This window comes from Mastigoproctus giganteus, chromosome 1, assembly GCF_048544385.1.
Source record: "Mastigoproctus giganteus isolate SK-2022 chromosome 1, ASM4854438v1, whole genome shotgun sequence".
Lineage (NCBI taxonomy): Eukaryota > Metazoa > Arthropoda > Arachnida > Uropygi > Thelyphonidae > Mastigoproctus > Mastigoproctus giganteus.
In genome coordinates this window covers 258,645,875-258,670,984 of record NC_143575.1, presented here as the reverse complement: position 1 = coordinate 258,670,984, position 25,110 = coordinate 258,645,875, and the positions used below count along the sequence as shown (strand labels likewise).

The 25,110-nt window shown below is 39.5% G+C and overlaps 1 protein-coding gene across 1 annotated transcript; it reads left to right on the top strand.

Moving 5' to 3' along the window:
- The first annotated feature begins 3,820 nt into the window (after nt 1–3,820).
- Nucleotides 3,821–24,804, top strand: LOC150091825 (dnaJ homolog subfamily B member 13-like). The gene is made up of 7 exons (XM_090369890.1): nt 3,821–3,888; nt 6,050–6,153; nt 9,849–10,037; nt 10,292–10,443; nt 15,233–15,390; nt 19,482–19,625; nt 24,567–24,804. Exons 1-7 carry the CDS (start codon nt 3,821–3,823, stop codon nt 24,802–24,804), a joined length of 1,053 nt encoding a protein of 350 aa, XP_090226016.1.
- Nucleotides 24,805–25,110: the final 306 nt, after the last annotated feature.

The window sequence follows — 25,110 nt, the reverse complement described above, 5'->3', positions numbered from 1 at the left end:
CAGACCTGTATACAGTACTCAAGATGTGGCCTTACCATTGCCTTATACAAGGGAATAATCACCTCCTTATCCCTGCTAGAAAAATTCCTGTATATCATTGACAAGACACCATGAGCTACTCTTGCAGCTCGTCTGCACTGCTCAGAGAACTTCATATCTGCCTGCACAATTACCCCCAGGTCCTTTTCATTCTCCACCACTGTCAGTGTAGTACCGCAGAGTTGATACGTTGCTCTGGGGTTACTGTTTCCCATATGCAGCACTTTACATTTGTCGATGTTAAACCTCATTTGCCACCTCTCAGCCCATCTGTTCAACCTTTCCAGATCCTGTTGCAGCAGCATAGCGTCAGTATTGTCCTTAACGACCCTGCCAACCTTTGTATCATCTGCAAACTTGGACATTAAACTTGATATCCCATCATCAATATCATTCATAAACACCGAAAACAACAACGGACCCAACACTGAACCTTGAGGAACTCCACTAATAACATTAGTCCACGTTGAGCAGTGTCCATTGATTACTACTCTCTGTCTTCTGCCACTCAACCATCCCCTTATCCATAGCAGCAATTTGCCTCCAATGCCACACTGCTCCAATTTGTGCAGCAGTCTTCCATGTGCAACAGTATCAAAAGCCTTTCTAAGATCCAAGTATATAATATCAAAGTTATTCCCTGCATCCAGTTCTTTTGTGACTACATCATTTACTTTATCTTCTCGAACCTCCCACTCTCTCATCTCTTGTATGTCCTTGGTGTTCTTCCGTTCTACTTCTATCCAGGATGCTCTGCTGTTATGTCTTACTTCACTGCTCCAGATATTTCCCCAGAACTCCTCGATCGTCTTCTTCTCTGGTGGTCCGTTTCCTGCTTTCTCATCTTCACCCAGTTTCCTGTAGAAGGCTCTTTGGTCTTCATCGAAGATTCGGTTGTTAATTTTCCTCTGGGAGCTCTCTTTGTATCGGTGTAGTCTCTTTCTGAGTGCGAGGAGGTTCTGCTTCAGTGTGTCCAAGTATTCTCCTATTCTCTGATTTCTGGTCTCATGTTTGCTATGAATGCTGCCTCTCTTGAGAATGCTCTTCACCTTTCCAATCCAATCAATTTCTTACTTCTATTACCCTGTTGGTACTGGGTCAACTGACCTATCTTGACTCTTAATTCTTCTATCTTCTGCTGAAGTCTTCTTTCCCAAGCTGGCGGTTCCTTCTGCTGCTGGTCTCTCGTTTCTTTTCCATTAATTGTAGTAGCTGCTATGGCAGCACAGTATACGGCTGTGTGGATAGCCTCCAGCGTTGCACTATTGTTGTCAAGGTAATGTGGCATTATTTGCCGATTGAGGTGGTCGATTGAGTCTCTCCACAGAATTTTATTTAGCCTCTTCTTAGGTATCACGTGGGTTCTTGTCGGATCCATTCCTTCGAATTCTTTTAGGGCCTTCTTTCCCTCGTCTTCTATTCTGGATATCATGACTTCGTCTCTTTCCCCTGATTTCTGGAACAAACTGTTGTTGTTGAAGTTGATAGCTTAAGTAGATTCAATGCAGAACTAGACAAACATTTGGAGCGAGTGGATGGGTGAAATAAGAGGAAAAGTTTTTTTTTTTTTTTTTTTTTGGTGTTGCCATCCACTGCTTTCTTACATCGAAAGAATCTTACATCGAAAGATCTTACATCCACTGCTTTCTTACATCGTATGCCTTTACTAATGTTAACATTTCCCTGACTGCAGGGCCCTCATGGGTAGTACAGTTATAATCACCGTCTTCCCATTCCAGGTTGTAAAAACCTGAGTTTGAATCCCGTCAGTGGAGAAAGAAATTTTTTACGATCTTTTTGCACAACGTGGCTGAGTTAGGCTGTCTCAGGGAGGGTTTCGCCGTTTTTCGTTCAGCCAACTGATTTAAAATACACGCAGTTACAGACACAATATATTGATGTTTGGGGCCTCATAGACTTAGTTGCATCAGCAACTAAGTCATTCCTAACACACACATACACAATCTTAACCCTTCATTCCAGGAAATTATATGTATGACTACGAATATAAAAGTATTTCGGTATATAACGGCGATCAGCAGTTAGCTCGAAATTCATTTCAAACATTGATGTCGAACAAACACTAAGAGCTGACAGAGATTCAATAGGAATAATAATTGGGTATCGCGTGAAAAGGATGTGGATACTATTGCTCAAGAATTAAATATTCTGTAGACAATAGTTTAGTCAACTGGAACGACCCTAGAAGAAGCCTGAAGGAGGACTGAAGATAGATTAGAATGGCGTAAAATTATGGATCAAATCAAGAGCCCTCAAGCTTGAAGAGACTGAAGAAGAAGAAGCCGATGAAGTCAATAGTTTATTACGTATGTAAGATATATGAACTGTTGCCACTTGTATCAATGTAACTGAGTCTAGATGATATTAGCTATATGAAGTATACCAGTGTAACTGAGCCTGGATGATATTAAGATGACCTGGATAACCTTCTTCCCACATCGTCTGGAAAATACCCAGTATTCAATTACGTAAATTACCGAAGGAACTTTTATCAAGTTTTTTCCATACTGTAGCCGATTACACTGTCTCGGCAAGGAAAGGAAGGCTTTTTCTTCAGAATCTCAGGTTTTTAAATCAATTAAAACAGGGAAAACCAACCAGAGAATACATGCAATTTGCACACAAAACTAACTACATTGTTTAATACCCGTAGATGATAGCATAGTTATACTAGTGTGTTTCAGCCGTTACACCTAGACACCTAACCCACAGAGTAGCGGTTTGCTAAGCATGTGCATTCCTTAATCAGAACGTTCCGAAAGCTTATATTTCATTTGATATATTTTTATAATATCTTGGACTATGCAGTTATACTTAATAAAAATTCAAAAAGCATTTATTAGCAACTCCTTTTGAAAACATAACGCATTCACGCTGTTTGTGAATATGAGAAAACCTACCGCGACAATGATTTTGATGAAAGCAAAGAGCAACGTTCTGAGTAGGAAAACTACCATACCGCCAAGTCTGCCATCGCAGGGGGCCCCACAGCTCTTTGGTATAGTTGTTAAAGATCACGTGGAGGCTTTCGGCAATCAAAGGTGGAGACCAGCATCATAGTTTCGTCTTTAAAAGTTTTTGAGAAGTGTTATTTCTCATGCAGCAGCTTATTTTCAGTTATCTAAGTTTTAAATATTCCAGATATGTACACATCGAATAAAAAGAACAATATAAAGTCTTCTCAGCACAATAATCAACAGGTATGTTATCGTTTACTGTAGTTCAGGGAGGGCATGCATCTGCAATATTTAACGAAATATTTGCATACTGTCGGCCTGTTGGAGAACTTATTAATTTACATCTGCATGTGAATTTACAGTTTTTGTGAACGTGTGCGTTAATAAATTTACTGATGCAGCGTTTTCAGAAAAATCCTTAATATTTGTGCTGATAGAATATTGCAGAATTTAGAGAAATATCATTAGAACTGTTTTTAGAATACGCATGTTTAATATTACTAATTCAGAAGAACTAAATAATGTAATGAAAATGAGAGAATTTAAAAAAAATTACAAATATTGCGTTTCAGTAAAAAAGTAGTTTTGTATAATATGTATAATGATTTGTTTCCTGATTGCTATATTATAATTATATCTAATAGAATTAGTCCGTTCATGTAATTGGATAATTAATCAATAGGTGGCGTTTCGACCATTCCAACATTCTTAGTGGTTAAATCGTGGTGTTGATAGGCAGTATTTGGAGTTACAAATAACTTATGATTTAAACTCGAAATTTCTGATTAAATTATTCTTTTAAAATGGGCATTGACTACTATAATGTATTAGAAGTTCCTAGGTCAGCAACATACACTGATATTAAAAAGGCGTAAGTATCGACTTATAAATTCATAAGTACGTACTGCAGAACGCAGTAACAGCAGTATTATCTTTAAAAAAAAAAGAAAAAAAGAAAAAATACACCTTGTTAATGAAATATTAGCGCTTTTTTTTAAATATTTTTTTCATTTTTCTAGTGAGTAAAATTATTATCGTATTACCAGACACATTTTAAAGCAGCATATCCAGAAAAAAATTTTAACGTAATTGCGCGTTAATCGCAAAGAAATTCGTTCCTGTCCCTGCCAAAATTACCAGGAGTAAGTTGAAATCCATTTTTATTATTAATTGTAATGATAAATACATTAGTTATTATTTTCAATTTTTTAATATTATATATATCAAAAATAAAATTTATAATAAACAGCAAAATCACTGGTATTTTTCTCTGTGGTGGGGGGGGGGGGGAGAACTGAAAGGTTTGCCGCGATTGATATACAGTACAGTATTAGAATCGTGCAAAGTACGTAATGATGCATTGCACATGACATCACTTCCGGCAAGTATCCGGGAATTCCACTGTGTGTTCCGGTTTAAATATTTCAAAATGTGCTAACCCAATTCGTTCTGCTCAAAATATTTCTTATTAAAATATTTCAGGTAGCTTGTACAGTTCTAGAAATTCCGTCAATAATCTACAGAAAATTGAAGCACCAGAAATTGTTAAGTGCAGTGCTGGGTGAGAGGTTCATCATATACTACTGTTTTATTACCCCAGGGGCTCACATCCGGTGAGTATGGGCTTGGCACACCCAGGTCCTGAACTGGATATCATCATTCTTCTCTTCTTGATTCCCTTCTACTTTTGACTCTCTCTCTCTCTCTCTCTCTCAGGGTAGCTCGGGAAATTTTTTTTTTTTTTTTTTTTCTGGCTGGTGCAGCATAAGCCTCAGGCTTCCTTGCACCATATAGCTAATAATAATAATAATAATATGAAAACCACAAATAAAAATATCATAACAAAACATTAGATTTACCCACTTCATCCCGACGTTAAATGGAACTTAACAAATGTTAATTGAAAAATGCATGCTTTTACCACATGTTAGCCATAGAGCAAAGTGGTGATAATCACTGTTTCCACAGGTAGAAAAGGCCTGAGTTCGAATCCGGTCAATGACAAAAGCAATTTTATGGATTTTTTTCACAATGTGGCTGAGTTAGTCGGTCCCAGAAAGACGGTAGCATGGTTTTTTGATCCAGAAACTAGGATTTTTCTTCCAGCAAACCTACTGAAGAATACACGCAGTTATAGATATAATATATTGATTCCTCATAGCTTTAGTTGCTTTCTCACTTTCACACACACATATCTAATCCAACCACATGTGCGGTTGTATGAATTGTCTGTTGAAATTTGATCATTTCAGTACTCTTCAATTCTCAACTTGAAAATTAGGATCGAATTCTTGAATTAGTCAATTCTAATTGAACTAATTCTCAAGTCGAGAACTTGTTCTCGACTTTAGAATTAGGACTGACTAACTCAGCCACTCTGTGAAAGAAACCCATAAAATTTCCTCGTTCCTTGACTAGATTCGAGCCCTAACTTTTTCCAACTAGTGTTGGAGGACGGTTATTATAATCATTGGGCTACATGCGCAGGCTTTGTTAAAGAGAACGTTCGATATTTTTGATGTATTTGTTCATGTATATTTTCTTATATGTATTAAATAGGGCCGTAACGAGAACGCCACTGTGAAGATTCTGGAATGTATCCAGACCACGGAAATAGTTGATGAGATTTGGGGTACCTCCTCCCTTCCCTTACATCTTTGTGTGCAGAAAGGAGCATTAATTGTTGGTTGGTTAGTTGTAGTGTTTATCGAATAAAATCGAATATAAAAATGAAAATTTCACTAGTACTTTTTTCTCATTCGTCAGCATATCTCTTATATTCTCTTAAAGTATTCCCGAATGTACACGAAACCTGTACCCATGGGCAACAACAGTTACAGATTGCAGCTAGATGAAATTGGAAGTCGAAATAACCCATTCCGCAATTAGCAGCTGATTTTACTTATTCGAGAATGATTAGGTTTTTCTTTCTTTTTTTTTTTTTTTTGCTTCAGTTTTCTATGAAGAAACCCTGGCTAAATTTCTGATGTGTGCATTAGACAATGATATTTCTTCTTCTATGTTCGTTTTAGATACAGAAGATTGGCACTGAAGTATCATCCAGAAAGATGTTCAACTCCTGGAGCTGAAGAAAAATTTTATCTCATCTGTGAAGCATATGATATCCTCAGCATCCGTAGGTTGAGAAGTATTTTGATATAATTGTTTATTCAAGACTTCGAAATGTATATTAGTATAATGTTAACACAGCCGTGATCGAATGATAACCCACAGACTTCATTCCACCCTGGAAACAGTTCTATGAAACGCAGTAATATTTCCCTTTTATGTCCAGCATGTCAAATACTATCAGTTCACCTCGATAATTTTAAGGCTAAGCCTCCCTTTCAATCGTTCGGTCGGTTGGTTGGTTGATGTTAGGTTTTAGGCACATCAGTGACTTATGCCATAAAGCACCATGTGTATTATGTCTGTAAATTGGTTGTGTTCTATGATCGATTTGCTCTTTGTTGGACGAAAATCCCGAGTTCTTCGGGCAACTACGTCATGCAGACCTCGCTTGAAACTGGCTAACTGGACCACCTTGTGGAAAAGGCCCATAAAAATTCTTTGGATCATTGAAGGGATTCAAACTTGAGTCTTTTCCATTCAGTATGGGGAAGATGGCAGTTCTAAAAACTGTGCTATCCACGAGGGCTAATCGTTCAGAGTGTGACAGCATATTGTATGTATTTAACTGACCTTATACGGTGTCGTATAACCTCAACTAGGTTTATTTTTGATACTCCAAACACAGTCTTAAATTGTCTTCTTTTAATTGATAATAAACCTTCCAAAGAGGTCGTTACCTCTCCCTTCGATATAATTCTTCCTGCTCAGCATTTTTCACATTCTCTTAGTTTACTAATTACAAAGGAACATTGCGTTTTAATTAAGGAAAACAGTCTTTTATTTATCTACTCTTCTTGAGAAACTTAAAGCAATTATCACATTCCAAAGAGAACTTTGATGATTTTCAATTATAACCGAGTTGCTTTTGCATTTGCAATGACGTCGTTTACGACTAGAAAGAATATTGGAGAATATTCCAGTGGCTGATATATTTAGGGAAAATGAACGAATCACGCTATATACGTCTATTTTCAATTATTCCATTAAAATAAATGCATACATTATTACTATTGTAAATTCCATGAATTCTGGTTATTTCTTTGTTTCTTGGTATTTTCATTAGAACTTCGTTACACAATAGTCATTTTGATATTTTGTTAATCAGAAACTATAACGTTTACTTTTATAATGTTTGAATAATGTTATCATGGCATTTAATACCTCATCATAACATTACGAGCTAAATACTAGGGGTGATCATTTAATTCGCGGACTGGTCAAGGTCTTACCTTAATTGTCTTCATCTGAATCTTCTGTGGATTTCTCCTTCTCGAAGTACTCCCCTTTGAACTTAACACATTTTCGCCACCATTGTATCCACGCATTAAGTGCTTCTTGTAGGCCATTTTTCGAAAGACTGCGAAGTGCTTCCGTTCCGGCCCTGCGAACATCGTTGTGTCTGACGCGAAACGCTTACCTTTCAGAGCTTTCTTCAGACATGGAAACAGGAAGAAATTGAATGGGGCTAAGTCAGTTGAATAAGGGTGTGGCAGAACCTCGGCACCTATGGCAGTGATCACTGGCTGCACAATATTAGCCGTATGGGGCCTGGCATTGTTGTTATGGAGAAACCACTTCACACCCGAAAGTTCGGTCACACCGGATTACGGGCGTCTTACCAAGACACTCATTACCATACAGTGGCAGACTAAGTAAAAATCTGACCTTAGGCAAGATTCTCATTTCGGGCCCCACCAAGGGTTGCCACCTTTCAGAAATTGTAATGGAGGACACAGTTGAATGGGTTAAAAAAGGTCTTCTATTACTAAATATAAAAATACAGGCCTTGTATTATGTAGAAAGCTAAAAAGAGTCCTCTGCCTATAAAAATTTATACTTTAAGTCAAAATCTAAAAATGGAGGATATTTTCGTTGCAATAGGATGGAAGAGGACATCATTAGGCTAATCGAGGACTGTCATGCACAAAGGAGGTTGGCTGGCAACCCTAACCCTACCTAGCCCTAGCGACTACCGCTATCTGGTGAATCATTGTGTATACCGCGCCTGGCGCGGTATATATGATGATTCACCAGATAGCGTGGCGTGCAAAGATGCTTTGATTGATTGGCGCGAATCAACGGAACATTATAAATTAAATAAAATAATGAAAAAATGTATAATAAAACCGTTTTCGAGCCCCAAAAAATTACGGACCCTAGGCAGTTGCCTAGGCCAAAGTCCGCCCCTGTTACCATATGCTTTATTCATCTCTTTAACCGTTTCCAATGCATTTAAGCCCCGTCTACACGATGACTAATCACATATCGCTGTTCAATCTGTATGTCCGAAATGATACTTGCTTCAAAACGATCTTCAGTGACACGCGGCTAAAAACTCTCTTCATGCAACACTAGCTCGACAATTACTGGCATGCGAACACAGTCTGTTCAGTAGCGATCAGAGAGAGAGCACCTCTGGCAGAAGTTATGGGAAGTTCACGCGGTAAACATAAAATCTTGCACCAAGGTAGTGAATCCTGTCGACATGGGTGACCAGTGCAATGTTTCAGTCAGTTGGGTGTGATATAATCACTGAGAAAACAAAATTGAGAGTAGGAGTGTGTTATAGGCCTATTGACTGTGATGAGTATACCAAAGATCTACGCAGGAAAATAGAATGGACTAGTAAATCAGAATGTCTTATAACGGGGATTTTAACTTTCCAGATATTGACTAAAATTTGTAGGTTGGTCACTCACACACTAGCAAGACTTTTGTAGGTTTCTTGGATGACTTTTCTACAGGAGTATGTTAGAGAGGGGAAAAAATAGGAAACAATACACTTGAACTGGTTATCAGCAATGATTCTTCATGCATTACGAATCTGCAGGTAAAAAACCCACTGTGTGGCAGTGATCACAGTGTACTAATGTGGAATTTAATTAAAGGCATAACTACTATCAAGGGTAAATGGAAAGACTTTTGCTTTCGGAAGGGTGACTACATTGGTCTCAGACAGTGGCGTAGCTACCATGTAGGCAGGCAAGGCAATTGCCTCAGGGCCAGGGCCCTTTTAGGGGCCCGGCGTCTTTGGCTGTCTCCTGTTTTTGCAATTTTCATTAATTAAGTGGGGGCCCGAACATGTTCTTTGCCTCCGGGCCCGAAAAAGGGTAGCTACGCTAGTGGTCTCAGACGTTTTTAAATTCTAATGCAATGGGATCTAGTCTCCCGATCTAGCACTATCAGACTTCTTCCTCTTTCCCAAGGTGAAAACTGTCCTCAAAGGAAAAAGATTTCATTATAAAGAAAATCGCAACCACCAAACTGAACAGAATCTTTGGGCTCCTTCGATGACTCTTTTCAGAAACTTTCAGAAAGGTGTAATACGTGCATTCAATCAGGTAATGATTACTTCGAATAAAAATAAAACCATTTTTGAGCTCCTACACTTTGTGTTCTTTTTATTGCATCAGTCCGGGAACTTTTTTTTCACACCTCGTATATTAATTTTATAGATTATGCAGTATGCATAGGATTGTGCAGTGGTATTGGAGCCCTAAGGTGCATAGTTTCATTGGATCGCCCCGCTATCATTTTTCATAACTAAATTATAATTATTAAGCAAACATTTAGGGTTTTCTTTTTTATTTTGAGGGCTATGTGCTTCGCATCTATTGTATGCCTCTTTTGTAGAGCTCTAAGTGAGTATACATAATATTTCTTGTTGCCTTCAGAAGTTTAAAAGAAATCTCTTTCCAGCTAAAAGAAGAGCCTCGTTTGATCAATTTGGAGAAGAAGGACTGAAGAAAGGATTGACCTTCCCGGGGAACGAAGATGAAGAAACACCTGAAGAGACGCAAAAGCGTGTACTATTTGAACCTTATGTATTTCATGGAGACTGTTACAAAGTCTATAGAGACTTTTTTGGTGTGGATAATCCGTTTGCCGGTAGGTTCACTTTAAAATACTTTACCCTAAATGTGAGAATTTTCTTATTTTAGCAAAAATATTTGTTTTATATTTAATTAATACTTTAATTTCATTTCGATAAAAAATTTAAACAAAAAATCGATTTTTTTTATTTGACGTCATGATTAGGTATGATATTCTGAATTTGGTTCACAAATTTAGAATTGAAAAATATCCCTAATTTCAGTTTCTCTGTATTGTTTTTCGACCTGAAACATTTATTTGGCCTTTAGAAATGTATATGCCTAATATTGAATACGCACAGTTTGTTGGAGAAAGTGGTAGATCTAAGAAGACAGTTGGAGTCTCGTCGGAGCACCAGATACCGTTGACATTGGAAGACGTTTTCTATGGTTGTAAACGAACGCCAAAACTTCCAATAAAAGTAAGTAGTTTCCTTCATTTCTATTGATTACAAGTTTACAATGAATAGCATTAATACAGTATGGCATTTCATAACAAAATCATAATGAATAGCATTTGTACAGCGTTAATATCAAGAAATATTTTGGAGATATCAAACTCAATACGAATTTCATGTTTGATATTTGAAGATTAAAGATATGGCAATACCTATAAGTCCAACTTAAATAAAACCTAAAAACAAAACTTTTTCGTAACGAAATAACACTTCATGTTGAGAAATATTTTATAATCATTTGACTCGAAGTTAAAAAAAAAATAAATAAATAAATAAAATCTCTGTGTATTATGTCCATAAACTGCGTGTGTTGCCCGTTTTGCTGGATGAAAAACCCGAGTTCCAGGGCAGGAGAGCCTTGCTATCTACGCTTGAAACCAACTAACTTAGCCACGGCATGAAAAAAGCCCATAGATGTTCCGCGCGTTTTTAAGGTCCTATTCACACCGTTTCCACCCGGTGTGGGAAGAACCGCAGCTATAACCACCGTGTTACATGCGTAGACTGGGGCACAGATAAACTCTCGATTGTAGCACAGTAGATATAATTGCCGTTAGAACCAATTTCCGGCCAGATTAGTTGGTTGGCGCGTAATATACACGCAACGACTTACATTTTCTTTGAGATAATGCTGGTAGGACAGTAGCTGTCCCGGACAGCACAGTTGGTATAATCACCGTCCTGCCCACACTGGGTGTAAAAGACCCGAGTTCGAATCCCATCAATGACACCAGGAATTTTTATAGATCTATGTCACAACGTGGCTGACTTAGTCGGTCTCAGGCAAGGGTAGCATAGTGTTTTCGTCTAGAAAACAGAAAAATAACCATAGGATACACAAAATTTACAGTCATATTACTATTATATACGACTCAATGTGCACTAAGTCGCTGATGAACTTAAAACCCAACAAGCAGGAAGACAGTAATATGCTTTTTAACTAAGCAGCTTTTCGATCATACTATTCATCTACCGTATAACCTGAAAATACTGTAGTCATGTCCTATCAATCTACTGAGATGCTATTAGAGAGCAGCGGACCACATCATCGAAGTGCACTGAAAGGACGGAATTCATGGGATATCTGGTTCCTGGGTAACGCGACGCTCTCACCCCCTCTTGCTAGTGGACGAACCTACCACTTGGCAGGTATACAGGGTGTTTCAGTTAAACGTTTCAGAACTTCTAAGAGGGGTAGGGTACATCCTGACAACTCGAAATCATATAGCAATGTGGGGTCGGAAATGCTTTCCTGAAGCGGTGTTGTACACAGAAGCACCATAAAGAAAAGAGACCGTAAGTGAGAAATCGTTTTAATAATACATGAAAAGAAGCAAAAGGTACATGGATTAAAGTAAGTGTTCGAAGTTTCTTCCACGGGCTACAATGCACGCCTCACATCTCCGACGCATGGACATCCGAACATTCTGGAATACTCCAGGCGAATTTCGAATTTCTTCGGCAGCTACTGCGATTCTTGCAACCAGCTCCTCAGCATTGTCAACAGAGGTGTCATAAACTAGCGATTTCATATGACCCCAGAAATAAAAATCAAGACATGATAGGTCGGGTGACCGAGCAGGCCAACGCACGGGACCACGCGTCCGATCCACTGTTGACCAAATGTGACATCCAGGTAGTTACGAACATCTCCGCTATAATGGGCAGGGGCTCCATCGTGTTGGAACCACATTGTCTGTTGCGTCGATGCAGAAATCTGTTCATCTCTCAAAAGTTGTGGCAATACTTGCTGCAGAAAGATCAAGTAGATAGGTCCGGTTAGACCTATCTACTTGATAATCCATGTACCTACGGTAATCCATGTACCTTTTGCTTCTTTTCATGTATTATATTAAAACGATTTCTCACTTACGGTCTCTTTTCTTTATGGTGCTTCTGTGTAGAACACCGCTTCAGGAAAGCATTTCCGACCCCACATTGCTATATGATTTCGAGTTGTCAGGATGTACCCTACCTCTCTTAGAAGTTCTGAAACGTTTAACTGAAACACCCTGTATAGTTACACTGCATTCACGTGGACGGTAATTCGATGTCAGTATGGATAAACATCGTGAGTTAACCAACTTTGAAAGAGGGATGATAGTGGGTGCCCGACGCATGGGTCATTCTATCGCGGAGGTGGTACAGAAATTGCGCAGTATCAAGAATGTATCGGGAATACGCATTTCCGGAATAACGTCTCATCCTGGACACAGCGCTGCTGGCGGACAAAGGTGGGTGGATGAACGTGGCCATCTGTCTCACATTATTTCAGCCAATCGGAGAGCGGCAGAGGCACAAATCACCCACAACTTCAACGAGGGAGATGCCAGAAACGTCTCCACCAAGACCATCAGGCGATCATTAGCCGCAATAGGTTATGGGAGCCACCGACCCACCTGAGTCCCATTGCTAACACCACGGCACAGGACCCTATGCCTCAACTAGGCGAAAGAACATCGCACTGGACCTTGGATGATTGGAGACGGGTCTCCTGATCCGATGAGTCCTGTGCCGAGCAGACGGGAGGGTGCGTATCTGGCGGAAACCGCACGAAGCTGTACACCCGTTATGTCAACAAGGAACTGTTCAGGCAGGTGAACTGTCGGTAATGGCCTGGAGTGTGTTCAACTGGCACTCGTTGGGACCTCTGGTACGTCTACACGCAACTCTGAATGGTCGAGGTTACGTGTCCATCCTTACAGACTATCTGCATCACTTCATGGTCATCATTCACCCACAGAACAATGGACTCTTCCAGCAGGACAATGTGCTTCCCCACAATGCTGTGGTGACTAGAACATAGTTCGAAGAGCATTCCGCAGATTTTACCACCATGGAATGGCCTCCCCGTTCACTGGACATGAATGCTGTGGAGCATCTTTGGGATGCTGTGTAAAGGTCCGTTTGAGCTTTGGATCTTCCACCCAGGAATGTGATGGAATTATGGACAGCAGCGGTGCAGCAAGCCTGGATGGAAATACCTGTGGGACACTTTCGTAAACTAGTGGACTCGTTGCCTCGCCGTGTGATTGCCCTTATCCGGGGAAAGGTGGGCTTACCCGTTACTGTGTAGGTATCCCATGATTTTTGTCCATTCAGTATGGATAATATATAGAATATTGGATAAACATACCTTTGGATATATTTAACGATGAAACGAGAGCTATTTTTACCCGTGAGTTCTATGCGTGGATGTTTACCAAGAACTGATTCTAAGAAAATATTCATGACAACCGGCCACATCTTCTTTCCTTTTCTTATGTCTAGTGGAGGTCTTTGTGGGGCAGATTTTGAATGCACTTGCCGTGCCATTCTGCAGTGGACCTTTCTACTTCCTATGCCATTCCACCTCCTGTGGTCTAAAAAGTGAAATTCTACGTGAACAGTGGACAAACAATATGCGTTGTATGGTGAGAAAATCTGCTTTGCAATTGCCATTGTAAAAACTCGCTGGTTACGTTTATACCAAATGATCGAGTATTAAAATTTTCGAAATATGTAAGTCTCTTTCCTTCTGGAAGAAAAACTGGCGAAACTTATTGTAAAGGTTTTTGAATGACCATTGAATGAAGCATACTTCCATTTTATGCATAGAGTGCTTGGCTTGTTCAATGAGCAATTGCTACAAATAGAGGCCAGAGTTACATGTATGAGACGATCGAAATGCCGAACTTATTCATCGAAGAAAACTTCTCTCAAGCTTGCAGAATTTTAACATCTCGAATTTATTCACCTTTTAATGTACGCTCTTAGACTAAAATGATCATCCTGTAGATAGTACAAGGACAGCTTTTCTGTGTTGGATTTCCAGGCTTCCTGGTTTGGAACTGTTTCGCAAGTCGATTTAATTAGTACATTAATGAAGCGTTTATATTAACTGATAAGGTCAAGTGGATTGAATGAAGAATGCAAGATCATCTGCATATGAAGAGAGGTTAGCGTTAGCGATAAGAAGGAGAATTTATTCTACTGCTATGGTTCGATTACCATTGAGACATGAGGAATTTTCATTTTTGTTTGTTCGTTAGTGTCATATTATGGTCAGTAGTCCATCTCTGGTAAAAGAAATGTTACGACCGATAAGGAATACCTGATATTGATTGAAGGATGGATTTTTCATCCCGCAAAATAGCCAGCCTGATATAGAAGATACCCAATTTAGATAAATGATATAGTGACGCTTCTTGAGATCAGTTACCTGAGCTGTAATTCTGAACAGTCCAACTTAATCTTTTGACTTCGAACTTTAATTAAGGTGTGATAGTAGTCTATACAGCTGACGCACATAATCAAGTTCATGTAACATCGTGCGGTTTTAGTTAAAAATAAACTAGCGCATTTATGCGACCGTCATGGGTCCAATCACCGCTCACCCCACATCCTGCGGAAAACACCTGAGTTCGAATCCCGTCAATGACGCCAGAAATTTTGATGGGCATTTTTTACAGCGTGGCTGAGTTAGTCGGTCTTAGGCGAGGATGGCATGGTTTTGTCTCTCCTGGAAACTCGGCTTTTTCGTCCATTAAACAGGCAAATCGACCTCAGAACATGCAATTAACAGACATAATATATATATGGCGCAGTATGATCCAAGTCGCTGGTTGCCTAAAACTATTTAACAATCAACCGGCACTCAACGCATATTATTTATACATTATGTAAATAATAAAAATAATGCTGCAAGTAGTCATACCTTTAAAATCCACCAACCATATATATATATATTTTTTTTTTTCTTTTTTTCTTATAGTTGACAGATTTTAAAGGCAGATCATGTACTGTCCAAAAAATATTCACCATAAATATCCCCCGTGGGTGCCATGATAACAGACGATTTACTTTTCCTGAATCTGGAGACCAAGGACCCAATGTGATACCAGGCGATATAAGTTTTGTCGTGAAGATTAAGTGAGTATATAAGAAATTGGCAATGTACAGAGTGAGTGGCATAGTATTTTGGGTCAGGCGCCACCGGTGGTTTCCCACATCTGCGCCTGTGTACAGGGTGAGCGAAAAGTACAGTAATGAGTCAAAACGTTTTGGTCACCTACCTAATAGCGTGCTGAGTCGTCTATACCCTTGATAACCGCTTGCGGCCGGCATGGTATCAACTCCACGAGGCCGCCGAAGGTAGCTTCAACTGTCCACTGCATCCCACAAATGTTCGTTAGGATTGATGCCGGGGAAATTTGGCGGCCAGTCTGAACATGGAATGCTTGTACATGATCATTGAACGATTCCTGCAAAATGCAAGCCTTGTGACATTTGGCTTCGTCTTGTTGGAAGAGTTCAGTGCCATCTGGACGGAAAAAACTTGGTCTAAAACAAAGCCGATGTAGGATCTGGTGGTGAGAGTGCGTTCGGTGGGGATGAGGGGACTCAGTGATGTCTATGAATAATAAATAAATAAGATCTTTATTGTAAAGTTCATCGGTACACGCAGGTACCACGACCCTACAATACCCATCATGGCATCATGCCAGGGGTTAACAAGCGGCAGAGATAACCTCGCCGGGATTATAAAGATTAAATTATAGGAAGATTATATATATATACTACCATTAAATATTGACAAAAGTTACATTATAATAAAATAAATAATTGAGCATTCATTAGAGGCAGCGACTTGCAATTCCTCCATATGAAGCCGAAATATATTTTAAATTAAATAAAATACAATAAAATAAATTCTCCTTTTAATATAGTATTATAAATTATTAGGAGGGGATCACTTAGATATGGGATCAAACATTTCATGATAAATTGTGGTACTTTGTCAATTCCCGCTGTACCAGTTACAGGCAACTTATTAATCGCATATAAAGGTCTTGTCTTGTTAATTCGATGGTTTCAGGTGCATCTCAGCCATGGGAATATCACTAGGCACATGGTGGTTTTGCTGAACTGGTGCAATAAAGTCCATCCACATTTCAGGATCAAATTGGAGGGAATACATTCCCCAAACCATGATACCACCGACACCGGCCTGTTTTTGTCCAACCGATCAGTGTGGATGTAGCTTTACCTGCCCGCCGTCGGATATGCACCTGTCCATTGGCATGCTGGAATCTTGATTCATCAGTCCAGGTGTCTCTTTTCCAGTAGTCCAATGTCCAGGATGAGTGCTCACATGCCCACTACAGGCAGTGTCGTCGATGACAGTCGGTCAACATGGGAACATGAACAGGTCGCTTAGGCCGCAAGAGAGGTTGCTGGATGGTAGAGTGTAGAGTGTGTTTTGTATCAAACGGCACCACTGGTTTCTCCCATCTCCGAGTACTATACATGGTGGGTGTGAAACAGAACACTGTCAATGCCAGAGGTTTAAAAGTGTATGGATTTTGTACATGTGTAGTGTCGTGTACTGTTGTTCCTCTTGTCATTTAGTCGCTGGGACCTAACGTTGTGCACACTGGTTGTAGTCTTCTGTTAATTGAGGAATCACGAACCGTCTCTTGTCTCGGACAGCACATCCCTACGTCCGCTCACCTCGACTGTCAACCAGTGGCGGCCTTCCTGTCGCGGCACGTTAGCGTGCCGAAACAGGAGGACCACCACCAACGTACCGTGACTACGGCGAACCGCGAACTGTCGACAACCTGCGGTTACCGAGATGCTGGCGCCCGACTTCCTTACTCCGCAAGTCATTCCTCGTTCAAACTCCATCAGGTACTTCCCTTTTCTCATTTCATGGGTTTCGTACTGACGAATTGATAGGCATTACCCATGTCGCCTTCGTGGATAGCACAGTTGGTAGGATCGCTGTCCACCCACACCGATTGAAAAAGAATTGAGTTTGAGTAGTCCCGTCGTTGACAGGAGGAATTTTTATGGGTCTTTCTCATAATGTGGCTGAGTTATTCGGTCCCTGACAAGGACAGCATGTTTTTTTTTTTCCAGGAAATTCGGCTTTTTTGTCCAAAAAACAGAAAATCGACTTCAGAACACGCAATTATTACACGGAGCAATATGGTCTTAGTTGCTGATTCTCCTAAAACCGCGCAACAACAGGACCATTACCCGTGTCGTCACAATATATGCTTCGCCGGTCGGTGACGTCATTCCAAGGTGCCGTGGGGGTGCGTCCACTCGTAGAGACAGGAGAAGTCACTGTTTTGGTTTCTAAATGTATAGTAGCAGAGTTAAAATAAGTGTTTGAAGTAGCTTCCACGGGCAAACATCTACTTTTTTTTGTATCTTGTGGGTCTCCTGCTGGAAATTAGGCTATCACCGAATTCCATATGATAACGCTCTATTAGCGTTCTTAAAAAATATGGGAAAAATTACTCGTCTCTGCGATATCGCTCATCGCACAGTTGTGTTTCCTGAATGGCACGTGAATTAACAGCCGACCATGTTTTGGGAGTTGACTTATCCTAATAAATGGAACTACGCCTAACCGTCAAAAGATGTAACCTCCAGAATGTCTTCTTTATTAGGTAAGGAAGTCTCTAAAACCATCGGCAGTTTTGTTGTTGTTGTTGTTGTCGTAGGGTTTTAGGAGCATCGGCAACTAAGGCCATATTGCTCCTTGTATATTGTCTGTAAATTGCGTGTGTTCTGTGGTCGATTTTCTGTTTGCTTGACGAAAAACTAGAGTTTCCGATAGGAAAAAACCATTATACCCTCGCCTGATCAACTTGGCCACTTTGTGAAAAAGGCTATAAAAATCCATCCAGTCATTTACGAGACTGGAACTCAGGTCTTTTCCACCCTGTGTTGGGAGGACAGCGATCCTACCAACTGCGCTACCCACGAGGGCTCAGCAGCATTGCACACATTCACGCTATCATGTCCTTGCAGTTAATGTACTGATGATATTTTATGTAGGTGCATCTTCAAGTTTTTTTAAGCACTTTCCTTGTTGAGCCAGTCACACAAGACGGCTGCTTGCTGTAACAATCTTCGAACTTTTCCCTCGCAGGTAGCATACGTGATATAAGCATCGTTCTCTCCACACCAGTTGGAAGAGATGTGTTTAATGCTGTCATTGACGTGAGGAAGTTTTATGAGCCTTTTTCAAACGTGGCTGATTTAATCAGTCTCAGGCAAGGATTACTTGGTTTTTTTCTCCCGGAAACTTGGGTTTCTCTTCAGCAAGCATCTCACGATCTGAAGGCGTTGCTTGCTAGCAGGCAGGTTTCGACCGAAGGGCTATTTGGGATATCCTCCACTTAGTGGTTTCCCAAACGTCAGGAGGATTCAGATCACCAGTGAGTATTTTAGTACTTGGGACTAGCCGTGCATTATAAATTTTGATATTTAACCTCTGATAGTCAAGAGCTCTTGCAAGTTGTGAATAGATACAATATTTTTAAGAAATCCACTTCAACAACCAGTATTCATCCGCCAACATTCTGTCAATAGTTAGGGGGGAGAGCACCAGCGGATGTCCAAATTTTCACTGCACATAGGATTCCTGGGTATGTAGATGAGTCACATGATCATGAAAGGTTAATTTGGAATCGAAGATGTGATCCCTAAATCAGTGTGAAAAATAACTTGTGGAATGGGTATGGGAATCATATTGGCTGGTTGATGGCTGGGCTTTTCTTGAGAGAAAATATCATTACGGCTGATTTATTAGGTTTTAAGCTAAGACCAAAGCGAGACAAATGTTGAGACGATCTATGGAGGGTAGATGCAAGCGGTGAGCTAGGGCTTGTGGGTCATCTCCAGCTTTTAATACCTGTGAAGGGCTTTATGTTATCTGCACAGCAGACAATATCAGCAACAGAGATACTGTTCCTGATATCGTCTACATAAAAGTTTGAATTCAGTCAATACCGTCACCTAAGGCGTGTTTGTGAGACTTTTCGCTCAACCTGTATGACTATTGTTAGTTCATATGATAATAAATTGTCCGATCTCAAAGATTCAGTTAACGGATTTACATGAGACATTAGTTTTGACTTGAAATTGTTTTTTTTATATATATATAATTTCATTTTTATCCATGTGAGAAATTAATATTTACAACTTCTAAATAAATCTTGCAGGCCTCATCCTCAGTTTGTTCGAGATGGTAACAATTTGGTGACCAAAGTAGATATATCGCTTGCTGAAGCTGTTGCCGGTACTGTTGTAGACATCACTACTTTCGATAAAAAGCTTCTGCACGTTCCAGTAACTAGTATTGTTAGGTAAGACCAGCCAGGAATCCTTTTCTTCAATATATACACTGCTCTGCCAAAATATTGAGAACATACGTAATGGTGGAACAGCAACAGTTTTGCGAGTAATGGATTCAACTGGATGTCGACAGATTTTCTGGGTCCAGAATGACCTTTACATCTGTTAGATTCGTTGTAAGTAGCGGAGGCTTGTCACGGATGGCTTATTTCACCGGAAACCAATCTACATGGCACTACTTCTCTTCTAACAGGTCTGTCGTACGAAGTGACTCTCGCTGGTAACACGGTCGATGTCCCCTGAGTAAGGGGACATCGACCGTGTATCACTTTCCCCTGAGTAAGATTTTTCCCTGCGTGGCCTGCGCTTGTTAACAGGAGAGACTGTTTTTACAGGAATGGGATACACTTGAATAAATGGGGGACTTTAACTTCCAGTTAACTTCCAGTCAAATTCAAAAGGATTTTAACTTCCAGTCAAATTCAGATTAAACCCACAAATTCCAGTCAACAGATGTTGACTGGAATTTGTGAGTTTAATCTGAATCTGATGCCGTACTAGCTTGCTTTCTTGTTCTATTTGCTTCTACTACTATACTACTAACTGACCCAAAAGGCCTGAATTCGTTAAAAAATTGTGAAATCTTTAAAAGTTTGAATTTAGTCAATTACGTAAGGAACTTGTATGGGCTTTTTTTTTTCATAAACTGACTGAGTTTTTGGTCTCAAGCGAAGGTTACAGGGTTTTTACTCCCGAAAACTCGGGGGTTTCCTCCAGAAAACAGAAAAATCGACCATAGAATACATGCGTTTTACAGATACAATATACTGACTCCTCATCGCCTTATTAGCTGAGGCGCTGAACACACACACACACACACACACACACACACACATGCACGAACCCCACCACATGAACCAACCGTCCTGGCCTGTTTATTCATATGCGATGGATAGCATGCATATATCGGAACGATGTGTTCTCTAATAAATTGGTAGGGCAGTGCATTTCGCTTGTAATAATACTCACATCTGGTGAGTGTTATTTCAAGTTATAAATTACTTTATAATTTATTTTTATTTATATTAACAGTATTTAATGTCGCTTGTATTTTGTCAACTTGCCTGTTTAGTTATTACAGATCCTTTGTTTGATGTGTTCAAGATTAATTTGTATTCTTTAAAAGTAAAGTCTTAGGAATGTACAGTTATGTAAGAAATAATAACACTATTAGTTCTTACGTATACGAGGTGTGATCGAAAAGTTCGGGCCTGAACTAATATTTAGGAAATGACGAAACTTATCTACTATTCGTTGGATCTCTTTCGAAGTTTCTATTTTGATACTGTATTCACTGATTCTACCATTTTGCAACTTCTGGTAACTTCTTGAAAAGCTTCGTTGGAATTGCTAATAGTTCCTGGGTGTATTCTGAATAATTCTATCTATTGGGAATCAAAAAGATCCTGGGGGTAATTGGGTTAGATATGAAGTTCTCTGGGCAATCCAGACGGGCTTCCAAGATAGCTCATGGGATTTGGTCAGTGATATACCGGAACTTTGCTAGCAGGAATAAGGAGATGATTATCCCATTATACAAGGCCGTGGTTAAGCCGCATTTTGAGTACTGCGTACAGGTCTGGATGCCTCATTTTAGGAAGGATGTAGATTTGCTGGAACGGGTGTGCAGAGAAGAGCAGCGAGATTAGTGAAGGGAACGAAATGGTAGTCTTACCAAGAAAGGCTTTAGTTCTGTAAATTGCATCCTCTGGAGACTAGGCGCCTGCAAGGTGATCTGGTTAAGGCTTTGAATGGAATGAGAGAGCTCAATGTTGACAATGATCCTGCAAACAATGATGTTTGTAGGATTTGCAGGATTGTGCGGAGGTTTTCCTTCAGCCAGCGAGTGATTGATTGTTGGAACAAACTTCCATCTGTTGTTGTGGAAGTGGGTAGTTTAAATAAATTCAAGGAAGAACTACATACATTATTGGAGGGGATGGACAGGTGATATGTGAAGGTTTTTTTTTTTTTTTTGTTTTTTTTTGCTGAAGCTTTATAAGCTTGCTTTCTTTTATCACATGCCAGTACTTCTACTACTGATAATAAAAATACGATACGTGTGATCTTCATATTTGATCGAGATTGTCTTGGTCCTTGGAGCAAACAGTCTTCTGTTGAGAGGACTGGAAGACTCCGTTTCCGGGTCATAGCCACACACTCATTCGGCACCAGTAACGATGAAAGAAACAAAGTGTGGGTCAGAGGAAGCATGCTGACGAAGATCCTGACGTGCAAAAATTCTCCTCTATGATCACAAAAGCTGAAACGCGTCGCATTCCTAAATCTTGTGTTAAAATTCGCATGCAGAATAATCTGGAGTAAAACTAGACAAGTATGGTTTGGAATATACGTCGAAATACGAAACTCACGTTTTAACACAAGATGCCACTTTTAATCCGACAAATTAATAGATGCCACTACACAGCATCTATTAATTGGGCGGATTTAAGAATGAGGGTGGATACATTAGAATCATGGAATACCTTCAAAGCAAATCATGAAGCAATGAATGCATATATACCGTGAAGAAAATATAGCACGAGGAGAATGCGGGGATGGACGAATACGGACCTAGCCAGCCCAATAGTGCAGAAAAAGACAGTTTGGGAAAGTCACAGAGTGATGAAAAGCACTGAAGCCTACAACAGCAACAAGTTGATCTGTAATGGTACCACGATAAGGTTAGGCGATCAGGAGTGAGATGAGAAAGCACTGGCTAAGAGAGCAAAGAGTGGGGAAAAGGATTTTTTCGTGTATATGCAAAGAAGAAGAAGAAAACGAATCGTTTCGGACCCTGGGAAAGTCTTAGATAACCCAGCTGATGTTGCTGATGAATTGAATAGGTATTTCGTATCAGTTTTTACTGACGAGAGAACCTTTATGCTAAGGAGAGTGTGTGAGGGGAAGGCTGAGCCTTATGAAATTGGTGATTTCGAAATTACAGACGACTATTAGAAAAACTCTTGAGCCTAAAGGCAAGTAAGGCTCCTGGAGTTGATAGAATAAACCTAGTAATTTTGAGGGAGGCGACAAGAGAATGTATTGAATCATTTAAGTTAATTATGAGTGCATCTTTGGACTCGGGAGAAATTCCTTTGGATTGAAGAAGTGACAACATATTGCCAATACATAAAGGTGGCCCTAAGAGTGAAATCGGTAATTACAGACCATTTAATGGACTTCCGTAGTAGCGAAAATATTATAGGCAGTGATTAAAAGTGCATTCCAGGGACATTTAGATAGAAAGGTAATCTGAAGGGCACAGAACATGGTTTTGTTAAGGGAAAATCATGGTAGATTATAATAACCTGTTAGGTTATTTTGACACAGTTACTCATGAGCCAGATGTAGGGAACAATTACGACATAGTTTATTTGGATTTTAGCAAGACATTTGACTCAGACCCTGATGAGAGGTTATTGTATAACTTGGAACATGTTGGGATTACTGAAAAGATTCTTAGATGGATTGCAGAGTGGCTGCAGGGCAGAAAGCAGAGGGTTGGTATTAATGGATATTTAGGTTGATGTAAAGTCAGAAGTGGGGTTCTCAAGGATCAGTTCTTGGACCACTGTTGTTTCTGATTTTTATATCGACGATGGGATAGAAGGCTTATTATCAAACTTTGCAGACGACGTAAAGATTGGTAGAGTAGTTAATGATCAGTACTAAGCAGCGCTCCTTCAGTATGACTTGAACAGACTGCAATAACATTCAGAAAAGTAGCAGTTATGTTGTAAGGCAAATACAAGATTTTATACTTGTGGAACAGCAACCCCAGAATAACTTATAAACTTGGTGCGGTCGAATTAAAAACAGTAGTAGAAGAAGAAAGGGATCTGGGAGAAATTCGCAAATATTAAGTCTTCTGAGCAGTGTAAACAGGCGCCAGGGAAAGTCCATCATCTCCTATGGATCATTTATCGAACAATATCCTGTAGAGATACGGAGGTCATAATTCCACTGAGAGGGCAATTGTAAGACCTCATTTGAAATACTGTGTCTAAATATGGAGATCTCATCTGGAAAAAAAAAAAAGACATTCAGCTTCTTGAAAGGGTCCAAAGAAGGGCACTCGCGTGGTGAAATCGGTAAAAGGGCGACTATACGAGGAAATTCGATTATGTGGGCTACAGAGCTTGGCAACCAAGCACCTGAGTGAGGTTTATTCATTTTACTACTTCCCTCTGAGAGGGAAGTAGTAAAATGAATGAAGGCCGAATTTCCATTGTTATAAAGAATTCCAGAAGTAGGGGCCACACAAGAAGAGGTTTAGACTAGATTGTAGGAGGTTTTCTTTTAGCCAGCGAGTTATTGATTACTGGAACAAGTTATCTTCGCAGGTAGTTTGCTAATACTAATAAAATAATACTAAATGAACATCATCTCTTTGGAGGCCTTCGCTGATTCTCTTCAGATACTTTTAGATCGATGTAATAAGTACGTTTAGGTGATTACTTTGAACAAAAAAATGAAACCATTTTTGAGCTCCGTCACTTTGCGTTCTATTTATTTCCCAACTCCAGGAGCTTTATAATATTCACCCCTCGTATATGTTTGGAGCAGCGCATAACATCTCTCTTGAAGTTGTTATGCGTTATCAACTGTTTTGCCACTTTGTCTCTGTTTGGTGTACTACTAGTTAACTGACGATTCAGTCAAACAGTTCTGGGAAAGGTAACAGTGTCGTAAATACAGTTAACAGCAACTAATCTAATCGGGAGTCATCTATCAAATTCTTCAATAATGTTTTTTCGTATCTACGATGTGAAAACATTAGTCTTGGGACATTTTCAAGTTTAGAACTTGAATTACACTTTTTTCTAATTTTTGTTACTTGATGTGCAATGGAAACATGGAACTGTAACAACAGTTCATTTATTTTGCAGTCCTGGCTACAAAATGAAGATTCCCAACGATGGTATGCCTATTGAAGGAAGTGGAGATAAACGAGGGGATCTTATACTTGACTTTAATGTGGTTTTTCCTATTGATCTAGCTAAGGAACAGAGGTCATTAATTCGTGAAATTCTACTGCAAGATATTTCCGAACTTGAGAAATTAGAATCAAAGGCAGAAAAAAGGGTCTTGTCGAAGGACAAAAAAAATCGGAAACAATCAAAATAATTAGAAGATATAATTAAGATTGATGAGATTACATAATATAAAGCCTATTACTCCGGTTTTATTTATTTATGAGGCAACAAACTCTAGTAGACCTGCTTAGGATCATTTTTCTATTAATTTTCTTCTACATATTTTATGTATCTCCTTTCTAAGATTAGGAACATTGACAAGTGGATTAGTCCAGCTAATTTTTGCAACATTAAGCGAAAACTATATTCAAATAAATAAAGTAGAGACGTTTACTTTACTACTCACCTCTTAATTTTTATTTTTTTAAATTAAAATTCTGCTTCGAGTATTTATTGG